The sequence below is a fragment of the Somniosus microcephalus genome, chromosome 2 (genome assembly GCF_052327205.1).
Source record: "Somniosus microcephalus isolate GS21.2 chromosome 2, FLI_Smic_1.0, whole genome shotgun sequence".
In the NCBI taxonomy this organism is placed as follows: Eukaryota; Metazoa; Chordata; class Chondrichthyes; order Squaliformes; family Somniosidae; genus Somniosus; species Somniosus microcephalus.
Genome location: NC_140988.1, coordinates 297,584,527 through 297,602,368, shown reverse-complemented (window position 1 = coordinate 297,602,368; position 17,842 = coordinate 297,584,527). Strand labels below are relative to the sequence as shown.

General features: G+C 42.9%; 1 protein-coding gene across 4 annotated transcripts in view; it reads right to left on the bottom strand.

The window, feature by feature from the left end:
• The window catches only part of LOC147123467 (putative E3 ubiquitin-protein ligase HERC1), a 491,571-nt gene that overhangs the window by 268,532 nt on the left and 205,197 nt on the right, over window positions 1-17,842 (bottom strand). For all 4 annotated transcript variants that reach the window (XM_085973371.1, XM_085973346.1, XM_085973361.1 and 1 more), the window contains exons 35-37: window positions 14,883-15,122; window positions 9,897-9,980; window positions 7,938-8,470 (exon numbers count right to left, since the gene is read on the bottom strand). In XM_085973371.1, coding sequence (XP_085829497.1) covers window positions 7,938-8,470; window positions 9,897-9,980; window positions 14,883-15,122 — 857 coding nt within the window. The remainder of the gene's footprint in view (window positions 1-7,937; window positions 8,471-9,896; window positions 9,981-14,882; window positions 15,123-17,842) is intronic.

The window sequence follows — 17,842 nt, the reverse complement described above, 5'->3', positions numbered from 1 at the left end:
ATTTTATAAGTTTCAATGAGATCCCCTCTCATTCTTCTAAACTCCAGCGAGTATAAGCCCAATCGACCCAATCTCTCCTCATATATCATTCCTGTCATCCCAGGTATCAGTCTGGTGAATCTTCACTGCACTCCCTCCATGGCAAGAACATCCTTCCTCAGATAAGGCGACCAAAACTGCACATAATATTCAAGATGTGGTCTCACCAAGGCCCTGTACAACTGCAGCAAGACATCCTTGTTCTTGTACTCGAACCCTCTCGCTACGAAGGCCAACATACCATTTGCCTTCTTAACCGCCTGCTGCACCTGCATGCTTACCTTCCGCGACTGGTGCACAAGGACACCCAGGTCTCGTTGCACTTCCCCTTCTCCCAATCTATTGCTGTTCAGATAATAATCTGCCTTCCTGTTTTTGCCACCAAAGTGGATAACCTCGCATTTATCCACATTACACTGCATCTGCCATGCATCTGCCCAATCACCCAACCTGTCCAAATCATACTGGAGTTTCTCTGCATCCTCCTCACAGCACACACGCCCACCCAGCTTTGTGTCGTCTGCAAACTTGGAGATATTACATCTAGTTCCCTCGTCTGGATCATTTATATATATTGTGAATAGCTGGGGTCCTAGGACCGATCCCTGTGGTACCCCACTAGTCACTGCCTGCCACTCGGAAAAAGAGCCGTTTATTCCAACTCTTTGCTTCCTGTCTGCCAACCAGTTCTTTATCCAAGTCAGTACCTTGCCCCCAATCCCATGTGCCTTAACTTTACATGCTAATCTCTTATGCGGGACCTTATCGAAAGCCTTCTGAAAGTCCAAATACACCACATCTACTAGTTCTCCCTTATCTATTCTACCAGTTACATCCTCAAAAAATTCCAGTAGATTAGTCAATCACGATTTACCTTTTGTAAATCCATGTTGACTTTGTCCGATCCTGTCACTGTTTCCCAAGTGCTCTACTATTACATCTTTTATAATGGTGGGGGATTTGGTGAGGTTAATGCCGTTGAATTTCACGGAGCAGTGGTTGGACTTTCTCTTGTTGGAAATAGTCATTGCCTGGCACTTGTGTGGCGCGAATGTTACTTGACACTTCTCAGCCCAAGACTGAATGTCATCCAGGTCTTGCTGCATGCGGGCATGGACTGCTTCATTATCTGACGAGTTGCAAATGGAACTGAACACTGTGCACTGATCAGCGAACATCCCCACTTCTGAGCATATGATGGAGGGAATGTCATTGATGAAGCAGTTGAAGATGGTTGGGTCTAGGATACTGCCATACGGAACTCCTGCAGCAATATCCTGGGGCTGAGATGATTGGCCTCCAACAACCACAACCATCTTCCTTTGTGCTAGGTATGACACCAGCCAGTGGAGAGTTTTTCCCCGATTCCCACGGGGGTCCTTGATGCCACACTCGGTCAAATGCTGCCTTGATGTCAAGGGCAGTAACTCTCATCTCACCTCACCTGTGGAATTCAGCTCTTTTGTCCATGTTTGGACCAAGGCTGTAATGAGGTCTGGAGCCGAGTGGTCCTGGCAGAACCCAAACTGGGCATCAGTGAGCAGATTATTGGTGAGTAAGTGCCACTTGATAGCACTATTGATGACACCTTCCACCACTTTGCTGATGATTGAGAGTAGACTGATGGGGCGGTAATTGGCCGGATTGGATTTGTCCTGCGTTTTGTGGACAGGACATACCTGGGCAGTTTCCACATTGTCGGGTAGATGCCAGTGTTGTAGCTGTACTGGAACAGCTTGGCTAGAGGCATGGCTAGCTCTGGAGCACAAGTCTTCAGCACAACAGCCAAGATGCCAGCCCATAGCCTTTGCTGTAGCGAGTGCGCTCAGCCGTTTCTTGATATCACGTGGAGTGAATGAAATTGGCTGAAGACTTGCTTCTGTGGTGGTGGGGACCTCAAGAAGAGGCTGAGATGGCTCATCCACTCGGTACTTCTGGCTGAAGATGGTTGCAAATGCTTCAGCCTTGTCTTTTGCACTCGTGTGTTGGGCTCTGCCATCATTAAGGGTGGGGATATTCATGAACCTCCACCTCCCGTTAGTTGTTTAATTATTCACCACCATTCATGACTGGATGTGGCAGGACTGCAGAGCTTTGATCTGATTTGTTGGTTATGGAATCGCTTAGCTCTGTCTATAGCATGCTGCTTCTGCTCTTTATCATGCATGTAGTCCTGTGTTGAAGCTTTCTAAAGTTGGTACCTCATTTTTAGGTACGCATGGTGCTGCTCCTGGCAAACTCTTCTCCACTCCTCATTAAACCAGGGTTGGTCCCCTGGCTTGATAGCAATGGCAGAGTGAGGGATATGCCAGGCCATGAGGTTACAGATTGTGGTGGAATAAAATTTTGCTGCTGCTGATAGCCCAGTGTCTCATGGATGCCTAGTTTTGAGCGGCTAGGTCTGTTCGGAATCTATCCCATTTAGCACAGTGATAGTGCCACACACCATGGAAGGTGTCCTCACTGTGAAGACGGGACTTCATTTCCACAAGGACTGTGCGGTGGTCACTGCTACCAATACGGTCATGGACAGATGCATCTGCGACAGGTAGATTGGTGAGGACAAGATCAAGTAGGTTTTTCCCTCGTGTTGGTTCACTTACCAACTGCCGCAGGCCCAATCTGGCAGCTATGTCCTTCAGGACTGGTCTTGGAGAATTGTGTCAGAACCTTTGATTTGCCTTGGAACAGCCCTTCTGAGGCAGGGAAATAGGATTATTTTTAAGCCACACAAAAACTAACGGATTTGTGGCTTTTATCCACAAGAAGTGGGATTCTAGTGAGACTAAGCAACCAAGGAATCTCACCCATATCAGTGGCTCTAAAGATGGTTCTTTAGGCATTATAGCAGATGCTTTGGAGTAATTAGAAAGGGATAGGTTGAATTTTGGTGTTATGATAATGTGTAGGGCAGGATGTGGCTTTATACGAGATTGTAGAACATTGCTGGGCTAAGGGGATAGCTATTGCTTTCATTGATTTTTGCAAGTGCCTTTTCTCACAAAGAAGTTGAAAGTTGTATCAGGAATGTGTATTTCAGCTCCAAGTTTTATGTACAGAAAGATAAGACACCCACTGAACCTACTTCTCTTGAAACTGAGGTAAGATTATCCACCTTCCCCATCCTATTTGATGTCTTAAATGATATGTTGAATGCAAGAGATGATCTCAAAGCATCTGTTTTGAGCATTTCTGAAAGAATTATGGTACAAGATGATATTGCATTGTTAGTAGATTCACTGGTGCTCTAGACTTTCCAAGTAATGGGGTAAGTAGAACAAAAGGTGATGGGTGCCACCAGTGCGGTCTTATGGATTTTATTGGCTCAAGAAGCGTTCTAAAAAATATTGATTAGAAGATACAAAAGGTGCTTGTCCCAATTGGTGATTAATATCTGGGTAGATTTTACCTTTAGATTGGTGGTGAGCACAAAACTGTCCCGCATAGGTCCTTCCACTACGCTGAAGGTGGATGTCCATCATATAAGAGATGAGACAACTCTCAGACTTGGGATAAAAGTGTTATCTGAAGGTCTGGTTTGGGAACACATGGTTGTGTACCAGAAGGAACACCAGCAGCAACTATTTGCACTTGCATAGTGCTCTTGATATAACAAAACACCCCAAAGCACCAGTCACAAAGCAGTGGTGAGAAAAGGGAAGGTGACTATAGGCATGATCAGAGAAGTTAAGTTTTGGAGTGGCTCTTGAAGGTTGTAATTCATGGAATTTGGAGTTCATGCATTGTGGAATAGGGAACCATTGAAGGTTGGCAAAAAGGATGACAGAAAAGTTAGCTAAGCAGTGGATGAGTTGCAATTCATGAAGGGCAGAACTCAGGACTGCAGATGCCACAGGCGTGAATTGGTGTTTCAGTGGCAGTGAGGTTGGGGTGGATGTGGACAATGTTGCCGTGGTCTTGGTGGCTAGAAGTTATGGTTTGAAGCCAAGCTCAAGGTCAAATAGTATATCAAGGTCACACACTGCTAACCTGAGTGAGCTGCCATAAAGAGGAATGGAGTCAAAGGATAATGTGCAGAGGTCTTGGCAGGAGTAGAAGGGAATAGCTATGTCCTCAGCAATGAAGGAAATTCTTTCTCACCCAGGACTTGATGTTGGTTAAACAAGTGGACAGCACAGTATTGATTGAGGAGTCCAGGATAGCGGCAGAGAAATAGAGCTGGGTGTCGTCAGCATCCACGCCTATGAATGAAGTCACTGAGGGGTAACATGCAGACAAAGAAAAAGGGCAAAACATTTACTTTTGGGGTACATCCAAGGGAAATGTATGGGGGCATGACGAGTAACCAATACAAGATATATGCAAGCTTTGTTAGGACAGGAAAGCAGGGGAACAAGCTAGGGCAGTACCACAGAGGAGAGATGGTGAAGGAGAATGGAGTATGCTGAATGCCAGAGAGCTCAAGAAGAATAAGGAGGGTTAGTACACTGCAATGTCAATATTAAAGGTTCTTACTACTGACCAAGGCAACCGTGGTGCTATGCGCAGCGTGTAAACTGGAGATTGAAAGGATTTGAAGAGGGAGTAATGAAAGGAGTGGGGACAGAGCTGGGCAGTGACAATATGATCGAGAATTAAAGAGGGGAAGAAGTTACAAATAGGATGGCAGCTAAGAAAACAGAAGGACATTTTTTTTTTTTTTTTTTTGAGGGGGCGAATGATTGCAGTTTTGAGGATTAGGGCACAGAATCTGAGGAAACAGATCCAATGATGATGTCAGCAAGCATTGGGCTAAGGAAGGGTGGTTGTGTGATGAGGAATTGGGTTGGGAGGAGGGTCGATGGTACATGAGATGGGGAGAAGCTAGAGAGAAAATTTACACACTTCCAATTAGTGGAACCATTGTTCAATGAGATATAGTGTCCATGCTGTGGTCAGAAGGATGGTGGCAATCAAATTTTGTCAAGTCGTGTTGCTCACAATGCCACTTAAGGAATTCTTGGTGCCTGCTTTTTGACAACTATTTTCTAATCAGGGCTTTCACACATCTCATCCGTGTAATTGCATATGCTGCTTTTTATCAATCCAAAAGTGAAGATTGTGGAGGTCATACCTTCTTTGGCTATCGGTTGTTTGTAGCAGATAGAAGGCTACTTTTGTAGAACTTTTTTAATGCTAAAGTCTTTCGACTTCAAGAGCAGCCATTCTTCTTACATATTCTCATGGCAAAATGGTATAATGATCATTTATAAGGGAAGTGATGGGCCCATTTACCACCAGGAAGTATGTACAGCTTGTGTCCAAATTCTGCCTCTTAGTAATGTGTTGAGTATCTGATTTCTTTTTAATGGCAAATGATTTTATCAAAGCCAGCTTATAACTCGTTTTTTACAAAAATCGTAGGTATTATGAAGCGAAAGAGTATTTTATATATCATTCACCTGCCTGTTGTAATGTGCTTCAGAGTCGTCTTCATCCAGGTTATAGGCACTGTTTCTTTCTTGGATAGTGACAATAACATAATTTCTAATAATGTCCCTCTGCAGCAACTGGATCTCTGGAGTCAAAGTCTGATATTCTTGGATCATCTTCTTCTTGGTGGTCCTGGTTTCTCACTGTTCCACCACAACATAGGTCAAGTTCCTATGGTGAAACCAAACTGGAAGCAGGGACTTCTTCTGGTAGTAGACAATGCATGTTGGCGCAATATGACCAGTTTTGTCATTTTACCAAAAGAAATATTAATGTAATGTATTCTCAAACACATAAAAAACATTGCCATAAAATTGTTTTTGTTGTGAAAGAGAGGACAGTACTGCTGCTTCCTTCATACCATTTAGTTTTTCTTGATAAAGCTACTCATTAGGAAGGGCTATCAAATACAAATTGCTTTCATTTCAAAAAGAAAAGTTTGTCCCTTTAAATGGTACCAACTAAGGTGCCTGGGACTCATGGACAAATATGGAAATATACTTCACCAACTTTCTAACTTCTCTTGATCAATGGTCTTATCCTTAGTTGTGTTTCCATATGAAACAAAAATTAGGCTATAAGGATGCAAATCTTTGCCCTATCCATATACTTCACCATAGCCATCCCTAATTTCCATCCCCACCAATGGTGACAAACAAATAGGAACAGCAGCACTGTGGACTCTCAGCAATCTTGACAGGTTTTGTTACTGCCAACAATTGCAGGTATAAAAGAATTGTTGGCACCTCACGACCTAGCAGATTGAGGTAATGGCTACTACAAATGTTTTCTCTTTTAAAACTTCGAGATGTTCTGGATGTCAGCAGTTGTTGCTATGGATGGATAAAATCCCAGCTCTTATAGTGCATCTCAAAATACCATTAGTTTGAGGCTCTGGGATCACTGTTCTGTATCAGGTCTGTATCTACCTCAGAGTATCCTATTTGCATGAAATTCTGAGGTATTGAGTAATACCAAGCGCCAGAAGACCTGATGACCATATTTTCATTGACCATTAGGGAGGGTCATCACTCTTTCAAGGAATAGAAGGCAAAAACACAGAGAAACATTCCTGACCCAAGGACATAAATCTGCAGTGAAATCTTGTCAGATCTTTGTTCTAGATCAGTTGCAACGAAGTCCATCTCTGGGTCACCTTGGGCAATTTGACTAGATATATCTGAATACTTCAGGTGAAGGTGGAGTCTAGCTCTTCCTGGAATGACAGCTGAGAAATTCTCAATTAAGAAATCCTTCAGAAAATCCCAGAACTAGAAGCCTTGTTGACGGAAGGAATTGAACACCTCCGTCTGTTGCATCCTGGTGTCAAGCTATATTAGAACAACTCCAGATCCGAGAGATTTGGAGGATTCTAAACCTTGTACCAGTGGAGGCAGCAAAACTTTGAGCATTCCTTGGAGATCTGCGCTTTGGAGATCATTTGGACCCCATTGAATCTTGATGCTTTCTCCCCAAAAATGCAATGCTTCTAGGAGGCTTCCAGCTTACAATTTATTTGACCTGAAACTCAAGGATGCTTCCAGGTTGAAGCTTGAGGTCTCTCTGCATTTGGAGGAATGGGAAACATAGGACATCTTTGAACAGTGATAACCATCAAGCAAATATGCTTCACACTTTTGAAAGTTATGGGACTCTATAAGAAACAATAGACTTGTATTATTACACGTATTGGTCACTGGGAAAGACCTGTGACATTTGAGTCTGATTTTGAAACCAGGAGCTAGCATGAGCTAAATGAAGGGCAAAAATGAGTCAACCAGGACTAAAACAACTGAAATAGGCCTCAATAGATCAATACTAGGCATCAGCAAGTACTGCATTAGCTAGAAAAAAATGACATTGATGACCAAACAGAATGCTACCAGAAGTGACAGAGGTTTAAAATAGTTGCTACAGACTTTCTCCTAGAATGTAGGCAATAAAACTACACTGAATCCGAAAAAACAGGCAATCAATGGTGAACAAAACCCTTTTTCTAGTGTAGATAGACAAGTCAAGCTTGCTGCTGACAAAAGGAAAAAAGGAACTAAGGATACTACTGCTAAAAGCAAAGCCTTGTATACAGCACAGTAAGGGAAGATCATTTTGCCTAGATAGTAACACAATTTGTTTTTATTTAAAAAGGGGGTATCCTTCAATGATTGTTTTCCTTCCTTATGGAATGATGACAATTCCTATTTGTACATGGAGGTTGAACAAATGAGGAACGATGCCCAGTGTACAAAAAGACTTCCACATATTAAGAGTTATATTCTCTCCTACTCACTTCCCCCCCACCCCCATCAATTAGGTCCCCCTGCACTCCATCATTCTCTGACAGACAGGATAGCCAGATGGCCTCTTCCCTTAATACTGATACCCCTAACCCTGATGAAGTATATAGGGAGAAAAATACATTTCAGAATTCAATAACATTAATTTCTAAATTGATGTAATATTTGTACCTGATGGTGATTTCCACATCTTCCCACTGTAGTCTTGCAGATGTGCCTCCTTCTTTTGTAACTCCTAAAAGGGTTGCTTTGCGCCCTGAAGGCCTATGTACACAATGACCACCAACTCTGAGCCCACAGTCAATTCCACCAATAACTGCCAGAACAGGCCATACTTCTGTGCATAACATTCTTAGCTGTAGTTCAGCCAAGTCTGTGATGCCTTGGACCTTATCTTCATCCTTAAATAACTTTTCCTCTTGTCCTCTCATTTCTTTTTCCTCAAAGGTGTTTTTCTTTACGGAATATTTACTTCGAGTTTTATTCAGCTTCAAAATTTTTGCTTCTTTCATTATCGAACCAATCAGCTCAAGCCTACAAAGCATGTGGAGGTTGATTGCAGACATCCAGTTGTCATGGCTATGGAGTTTTCGGATCAACTGTATAGTTGCTTCTGCCAGTACAGTTATAAGAGGACTGCAAAATGGTTCACCGGGCAGGAGGTCTCGAGGAATTCCACGCATCTGCATGTCACAAAGTGCCACCTGAAATAAATGGAAAACTTTTGAGACTTTCCATGGAAAATACAGTACACTGATTGCACAAGAAGTACTCACTTATGCCAGCAGACAAATCATAGGCATGTTGATTGTTTAGTCAGTCTAGGTTTGCAGGTCATAAATCCTGGATAAAAGGTATGACCTTTACATCCGATGGAATTTACAACACACACTTTTTTAAAATGCAGTTTATCACCAAAATCTATTTTGTGTATAACCAGGATTTACCCTCCTGCATCTGATAGCTAAGCTGAAATGTGAACAGAAAGGCGCTATCTAAACAAGACTTTTCACAGAATAGTCTAAATATAGTGGGTTTAATGTTTCTGCCCACAATATAAACAGTGATAATTCAAGTTAATAAACAATGTGATTAAAATCAAAATATATACCCATTTATAGGAGTCAAAATTTACAGTAGCCCAAAGCTCCCAAAATAAGTGCTGGACTACTAAATTACTCATGTTGGTTGCCCAGAAAGCATCACTGTAAGAACAAACATTTGCTCCAGTCTTGACATCGCAAAAAGATGCTGAAATATACCATAGCTATTTTATTGACCTTTGTCCCTTTGGGAAGATATGATCCTTATCTTGACCAGAGCCCCCGCTCCCCCCCACCCTGGCAAACTACCTACCGCCCCATCTCCAACCTCTCTTTCCTCTCCAAAGTCTTTGAATGTGTTGTCGATTCCCAAATCCGTGACCATCTTTCCCGCAACTCTGTACTTGAACCCCTCCAATCAGGTTTTTTTATAACTACCTGAGGGCAGTCAAGGCCTCAGTTTAGTGTCTCATCCAAAAGATGGCACCTCCGACAGTGCAGCATTCCCTCAGTACTGCACTGGAGTGTCAGTCTAGATTTTGTGCTCTGGAGTGGGACTTGAACCAACAACTTTCTAAGTCAGAGGCGAGTGCTACCACAGAGCAACGGCTGACACTTAGTTCAGAGGTAAATCTTTAAAAGTGGGAAGACAAGTTGATAAAGCTGTTAAAAAAAATAAATCCTCGGTATTATAAATAGAGACAAAAAAAAGCAAACAGATAACGATCAACCTATACAAATCACTGGTTGGGCTGCGTTGGAATAGTATGCCCAGTCTTGGGCAACCTACTTCAGGAGGGATGTCAAGGCCATGGAGACAGTATGGAAGAGATTTACAAAAGTAGCACCAAGGACAAGAGGCAAGGGGTTTAGGGCATAGACAGCCCTATCAGAAATAGTGATGGAAGTAGAACCCATAATAATTTTCAAAGGGGAAGTGCATAAATATTTGAAGAAAATAATTAAAAGGGTATAGCTGCCAGAAAGCGGTTATAGGTGCGATGGACCAAGTTACCTCCTCCTGTGCTACAAAATTCAAAGCTTCTATCAAGTTGCTTGAATGCACGAACATAGATAATTCAGTTACCTTTTCTCCAGGATTACTGCTGTAAAACATCACACAAGGATACAGCTCAGTTGCATCAACATCTTCGAAGGCTAATTTTGGTTCCTAAAGTAAATAAGAAAAATTATCACTATTAATGTGTCCCTTAAAAGAAAGGCACCACAGCCCAGAAAAGTTTCCCACCCCAGAAGTCCAACAACTTGAATCCAAGTTTAAGTGACATTTGTGTCCTTGCTAACAGAAGGAATAGCGTTTGGAAGCAGATCTGTCTCCTTGATATGGGGAAGATAATGAGAGGCAGGCATGGCCAATCTCATTCAAAGTACAGCTCCTACTGGCCAATCAGACAAGAACATTATAGGTTATGAGTAAGTCTATGGTTCTGACTGACTGATTCTCTCAGCTAACAGACAAACTGGCAACTGGGAGTAGCAATGTGTGGGAATAGGAAAGAGAAATAGAAATAAATTGAAGAAAATGTACACCATATCCAGGTTAGTATAATGGCTAACCTTCTTAACTCCACTTCTCCCGTGGCTACCTGACACACAGATTCAACTGTTTTTCATGCGAGAAAGTTTGCCATTTCTTGGCTGCCTTTGGTACCCCAGAAGTGGGGCATCGGACCTTGAGAAAAGAAAACCTGTCACTTGTGGCTTTGGCCATTAGCAAAGCCAAGTTCTATAAACTGAACACTGAGCAGAAGTGGTGTCGCTCACAAGTGTCACTGAAAAGGGGTGGGCAAGAAGGAAAATAAATTTCAACAAATTTGTAAAACATATGTATTTTTGTAAAAATAGTCCAATCTTAAAACAGTTCAGTATAATTTCATTAGTGACCTGAAAAAGGCATACCGCTCTTGTGATCTATTACAGTATAAGGGAATCATGAATTTCAAAGTCTAAATAATTGACATCTATAAAATAAAGGTTTAAAATAATTCACAGCAGACACATTGGCCCAGATTTTGCGGTAGAAATAACGGTGAGGCTAACTGCGTTCACCGTTATTAAAAGTGTAAATCAGATTGCAACCTCCGGCGACCGCACGTGAAAATCTGGAAGTTACTGTCTGAGATTTTTTTTTATTCGTTCATGGGATCTGGGTGTCGCTGGCAAAGCCAGCATTTATTGCCCATCCCTAGTTGCCCTGGAGAAGGCGATGGTGAGCCGCTCCTCTAGCTGCTGCGCTATCTCGCCAAGGGACTCAGCATTGAAATACATGGAACAGCGGAGGTTGTTGTACTTACATGATATATACCCACCAAACATGCCAGAAAAAGTTAGGGCTTCTCCATTCTAGTGAAAGTACCCTTTCAATTGGGGAAAGGCCAATTTTACTAAGCTGAGATGCGATTTAGCAAAAGTGGATTGGAAACAGCTACTTGAAGATAAATCAGTGTCAGAGCAGTGGGAGGGATTCAAGGAGGAGACAGTGAGGGTTCAATGCAAATATGTTCTCACAAAGAAAAAGGGTGGGACTCCCAAATCTAGAGGCCCCTGGATGTCAAGGAGCATAGTGTAGGATAAGGAAAGAAAGGGAAGCTTGTCAGATACAGAGAGCTCAATACTGCAGAAAGCCTAGAATATAGAAAGTGTAGGGATGAAATTAAAAAGGAAATTAGGAAAGCAAAGAGAGGGCATGAAAAAATATTGGCAAGTAAAATCAAGGAAACCCCAAAGATATTTCATTAATACATAAAGAGCAAGCGGATAACTAAAGAATTAGAGACCAAAAATGTAACCTGTGTGCGGAGGTGGAAGACGTGGGTATGGTTCTTAATGAATACTTTGCGTCTGTCTTCACAATAGAGCGGGATGATGCAGACATTGTAGTCAAGGAGGAGTGTGAAATATTAGATGAGATAAACAGTGAGAGGAAATATTGAGAGGTTTAGCATCTTTGAAAGCAGATAAATCGCCAGGCCCGGATTAAATGTATCCCAGGCTGTTAAGAGAAGGAAATAGCGGAGGCTCTGACCATCATTTTTCAATCCTCTCTGGCTACAGGTGTGGTGCTTGAGGACTGGAGGACTACTAACATTGTACCATTGTTTAATAAGGGAGAAAGGGAAAGATGAATGGTTACAGGCCAGTCAGCCTAACCTCAGCGGTGGGAAAATTATTGGAAAAATTCTGAGGGACCATATTAATCATCATTTAGAAAGGCACATTTTAATCAAGGAAAATCAGCATGGATTTGTTAAGGGAAGGTTGTGTCTGACTAACATGATTGAATTTTTTGAAAGTGGCAAGTTGGATCCAAAATTGGCTCAGTGGCAGGAAGCAAAGGGTAATGGTTGACGGGTGTTTTTGTGACTGGAAGGTTGTTTCCAGTGGGGTTCCACAGGGTTCAGTATTAGGTCCCTTGCTTTTCGTGATATATGTCAATGATTTAGACTTCAATGTAGGGGGCATGATAAAAATTTTGCAGATGATACAAAAATTAGCTGTGTGGTTTGACAGTGAGGAAGATAGCTGTAGACTGCAGGAAGATATAGACGAACTGATCAGGTGGGCAGAAAAGTGGCAAATGGAATTCAATCTGGCAAAGTGTGAGGTAATGCATTTGGGGATGGCTAACAAGGCAAGAGAATACACTATAAATGGTAGGATACTGAGAGGTGTGGAGGAACAGAGGGATTTTGGAGTGCATGACCACAGATCCATGAAGGTAGCAGGACAGGTAGATAAGGTGGTTAAGAAGGCATACACGATGCTTCCCTTTATTATCCGAGCCATAGAATAAAAGCAGGGAGCTTATGCTCGAACTGGAGAAAACACTGGTTAGGCCACAGCTAGAGTACTGCGTACAGTTCTGGTAACCACATTGCAGAAAAGATGTGATTGCACTAGAGAGAGTACAGAGGAGATTTATGAGGATACTGCCAGGGGACTGGAGAATTTTAACTATGAGGAAAGATTGCATAGGCTGGGGTATGTTTTCTTTGGAACAGAGGAGGCCGTGGGGAGACTTAATTGAGATGTATAAAATTATGAGGGGCCTAGATAGAGTGGATAGGAAGGACCTATTTCCCTTAGCAGCGAGGTCAATAACCAGGGGGCACAGATTTAAAGTAATTGGTAGAAGGATTAGAGGGGAGTTAAGGAGAAATCTTTTCACTCAGAGGGTAGTGGGGGTTTGGATCTCACTTCCTGAGAGGGTGGTAGAGGCAGAAACCCTCATCACATTTAAAAAGTATTGGGATATGCACTTGAAGTGCCGTAACCTGCAAGGCTACGGACCACGAGCTGGAAAGTGGAATTAGGCTGGATAGCTCTTTTTCGGCCGGCACAGATGGCCGAATGGCCTCCTTCTGTGCCGTAAACTTCTATGATTCCAACGGCATGGCAAGTCTTAATTATTGCCAAACAGCCTATCCGGCACTGAAAATTAAAAAAGAAAAAAGACTTGGATTTATATAGCACCTTTCACGACCACTGGACATCCCAAAGCGCTTTACAGTCAATGAAGTACTTTTTGAAGTGTAATCACTGTTGTAATGTCAGAAACGCGGCAGCCAATTTGCGCACAGCAAACTCCCACAAACAGCAATGTGATAATGACCAGATAATCTGTTTTAGTGTTGTTGATTGAGGGATAAATGTTGGCCAGGACACCTGGGATAACTCCCCTACTCTTCTTTGAAATAGTGCCTTGGGATCTTTAACGTCCACCTGAGAGTGTAGACGGGGCCTTGGTTTAACGTCTCATCCGAAAGACGGCACCTCCGACAGTGCAGCGGAGCTCCCTCAGTACTGCACTGGAGTGTCAGCCTAAATTTTCATGTTCAAGCCTCTGGAGTGGGACTTGAACTCACAACCTTCTGACTCAGAGGCAAATGTGCTACCCACTGAGCCACTGGCCGACACTGAATTAACTTTACCAAGTGTGTAATCTCATTCCTTTCAATTTTAATTATTGCTGGAGATTTAAAAAATATATATTTTTTACTTTTTCTTTCTGTCTCTTTTATCTCTCTCTTAATCCAATCTTTCTATCCCTCTCTTTATTTCACTTTCTGTACTTGATTTGACATTGAATTCACTATTCTAACTTACACATTCTGGTTCAAATTCTGCGCTGCTCATTAACAATTCTTCTATCTGATTGGTTAAGGACATACAGGAAACTCTTCTTTATCCGGCACAGACGGGACCGGCGTGGTGCCGGTTTACCAAAAAGTCCGGATTACAGAGAGTTATAGTTAAAAGGTATGAGAGCTCGTACACAGCAACAAATCCAAGCTTCTCTGTTGCTTAGCAACAGCTGCAAGAAGCCCGACCACAGACCAAGCGTCCCTGTTGCTTAGCAACAAGTGCAGGAACCTCCGATTGCACAGCCAAGAATCAAGAAACGGCCACTAATATGAAGAAAAACTTAACTGAACCTACTCCTGAATTTTGCCGGTTAACCGAGATTTCCGGTTGTTTGGGTGCCGGTAAATCGAGAGTTTCCTGTACACAGTTGCTTGCCCTGTACACTTAGGTCCCAGATGCTCTGTGGAGGACATCACGCTTTTTGGATGGTTGGCTGACTGGAACCTTCAGTGCAAAGCCTATCGGCAAGTGCAAGTGTAACGGAACAGTCGCTGCTGACCGCAAAATTCGGTCCAATAATGTGATGATGAATCTAATATTGATGTTTCAACTACTTCCTATCCAATTAAATTATACCAGAAAAACCAAATAGCTACAATTAAAACACTTTCATGCAATTCATAGCATTATCATACTTTCTACAAAGTAATAAAAGTTTAATTAAATGTGATTATATAGCGTAATTTCATATTTTATAGCTCTTAAAAATCAGGACTTTAATGAGGTAAAATGCCACTATTTAGACACGAGGACCATTTTAAAACAAAATTCTATTCTCATGCTTAAATTATTCCATATACAGTAAAATCTTGATTATAAATTGCATAATTGCATCACAGAAAAAAATGCATCAAGAAACAAGTCGTATTACCTTTCTGAATACCAGATAATCCACATATTTTCTTACCTCCTCATTCTTTCCAAATGAGATTGTTCTTGCTTCCACATCCAGGATACAGGTTATACAGTCTCCCTGTGTATAGCTGGGTAGGATACAGCCTTGTTCCCCACCATGGTAGAGGTTCCCACTATAAGCTCTGTAAAGCCACATGTCTGATGTTGTACGATGGTTGAAATCTCTAATTGGCCACCGTGACACCCCGACACACGTACCCTCATTACCTTTATTCTCCCTGGTTACGTAAAACTGCGCACAAATTAATGAGAAAAAAGATGGATTTATCAAACACATCTGAAGCAAATAGCTAAGTGGTGCCGTTATAAAACAAAAAATTGAAACAAATTATGTTTAACTTCCAAAAATATGTTTACCTGTATGATTAGATAGTCACTGCTACTGCTCATATCCATTGCTACATCTCTTCCTTAAAGCAGGGAGGTGGAACAGGCAGCTTGATTTGACTACCCAAATTTGCACTGCCATTTCAACTTCATGATTGGAGGGCAAGAGGTATGTTCTTTTTAGTTGTGGCCCTCTTGCACCTCATATTTGAAAGTTTAACTTGCAAAAGTGTCCAGCAACTCAGGGCCATCACTGCAATGGAGCATGGGGAGGCATATGCGCATCCAGGGCAAAGCAGCCTGCTTGATTGGCACCCCATCTACCACTTTAAACATTCACTACCTCCACCACCGGTGTACCGTGGCTGCAGTGTGTACCATCTACAAGATGCACTGCAGCAACTCGCCAAGGCTTCTTCGGCAGCACCTCCCAAACCCACGACCTCTTCCACCTAGAAGGACGAGGGCAGCAGGCGCATGGGAACACCACCACCTCCAAGTTCCCCTCCAAGTCACACACCATCCTGACTTAGAAGTATATCGCCGATCCTTCATAGTCGCTGGGTCAAAATCCTGGAACTCCCTAACAGCACTGTGGGAGTACCTTTACCACACGGAATGCAGCGGTTCAAGAAGGCGGCTCACCACCACCTTCTCAAGGGCAATTAGGGATGGGCAATAAATGCTGGCCTTGCCAGCGACGCCCACATCCCCGGAATTAATTTTAAAAACTTTATTGGCCTCTCCAGCATGCCAGAGCTCCAAGGTGCCAGGGGAGCATACCCAGCTTCTTGACTCAAGGGCGTAGCAGAGTGCTGCTGTAGAGTGAGAGCAGGAATTTTAAGCAGGTGCTCAAGCTCACTCTGCATGAGACTGGTAGATCACCTGATTTCCTGGCACCTCTGCACTCCTGAAAATGAAAGCAGAGAAGCAGTGGGAAATCAGGATCAGGACTTGGAAAATCAGCTGAGGTGCTCTAAATGAGCCTCTATGCCTGCTTAAAATTTCACAGGAACCAACAAGGACATAAAATCAAGTCACTAACATTTAGCAATCTAATTTGCTCTTTAATCTCTCCTAGTTGCAGAAATAAAGTACAAAATCTTTTAGCCATCAGCCAGGCAGGCTGTTTTTTTACCACTATAAAAGTGGTGGACTAACCGATCCTTATTTACACAAAGTGAAGGGATTGTGGTCTTTCAATAACGTCAGAGAACATGAGACTGCTTGTCTGCCATGTGCAGAAGCTTCCGAGAAAACGCCGACATCAAAGCAGAATAGGTATCGTTGACACCTACAACATAATGGCCCAGACGATGATCAGAAGGAACTGTCAACAAAACCACTGCTGTGGAGTACCTTAATCGATACCACTTGAATAGATTGGACAAAATACTTACTACAGAAGGAACGTTGGCCCGGAATTTGTGGTGGGTAATAACAGCGAACGAACAACGATCGCTGTTATTACCCCTTTGAAACTGACCGTAACGTCAGGATTTAGTGCATGCGCATCCAAACGCAGAAATCCTGAAGCTGCGGCCCATCACATCCGCGCCAGCCATCAAGCCCTGTCTAATCTAATCCCATTTTCCAGCATTTGGCCCGTAGCCTTGTATGCTATGGCATTTCAAGTGCTCATCCAAATGCTTCTTGAATGTTGTGAGGGTTCCTGCCTCTAACACCCTTTCAAGCAGTGAGTTCCAGATTCCAACCACCCTCTGGGTGAAAAAGTTCTTCCTCAAATCCCCTCTAAACCTCCTGCCCCTTACCTTGAATCTATGCCCCCTTATTATTGACCCCTCTACTGAGGGAAAAAGTTCCTTTCTATCTACCCTATCTATGCCCCTCATAATTTTGTACACCTCAATCAGGTCCCCCCTCAGTCTTCTCTGCTCCAAGGAAAACAACCCCAGCCCGTCCAGTCTTTCTTCATAGCTGAAGCGCTCCAGCCCAGGTAACATCCTGGTGAATCTCCTCTGCACCCTCTCCAAAGCAATCACATCCTTCCTATAGTGTGGCGACCAGAATTGCACACAGTATTCCAGCTGTGGCCTAACCAGCATTTTGTACAGCTCCATCATAACCTCCCCATATTCTATGCCTCGGCTAATGAAGGCAAGTATCCCATATGTCTTTTTAACCACCTTATCCACCTGTTCTGCTGCCTTCAGGGATCTATGTACATGCACACCAAGGTCCCTCTGATCCTCTGTCTTTCCTAGGGTCTTACCATTCATTGTATATTCCCTTGCCTTGTTAGTCCCTCCAAAATGCATCACCTCACACTTTTCAGGGTTAAATTCCATTTGCCACTGTTCCGCCCATCTGACCAACCCATCTATATCGTCCTGCAGATTGAGGCTACCCTCCTCGCTATTTACCACCCCACCAATTTTCGTGTCATCTGCAAACTTACTGATCATACCTTTTACATTCACATCCAAATCATTAATGTAGACCACAAACACCAAGGGACCCAGCACCGATCCCTGCGGTACCCCACTGGACACAGGCTTCCAGTCACAAAAACAACCTTCGACCATCACCCTCTGCCTTCTGCCACTAAGCCAGTTTTGGATCCAATGTGCCAAGGCACCCTGGATCCCATGGCCTCTTACCTTC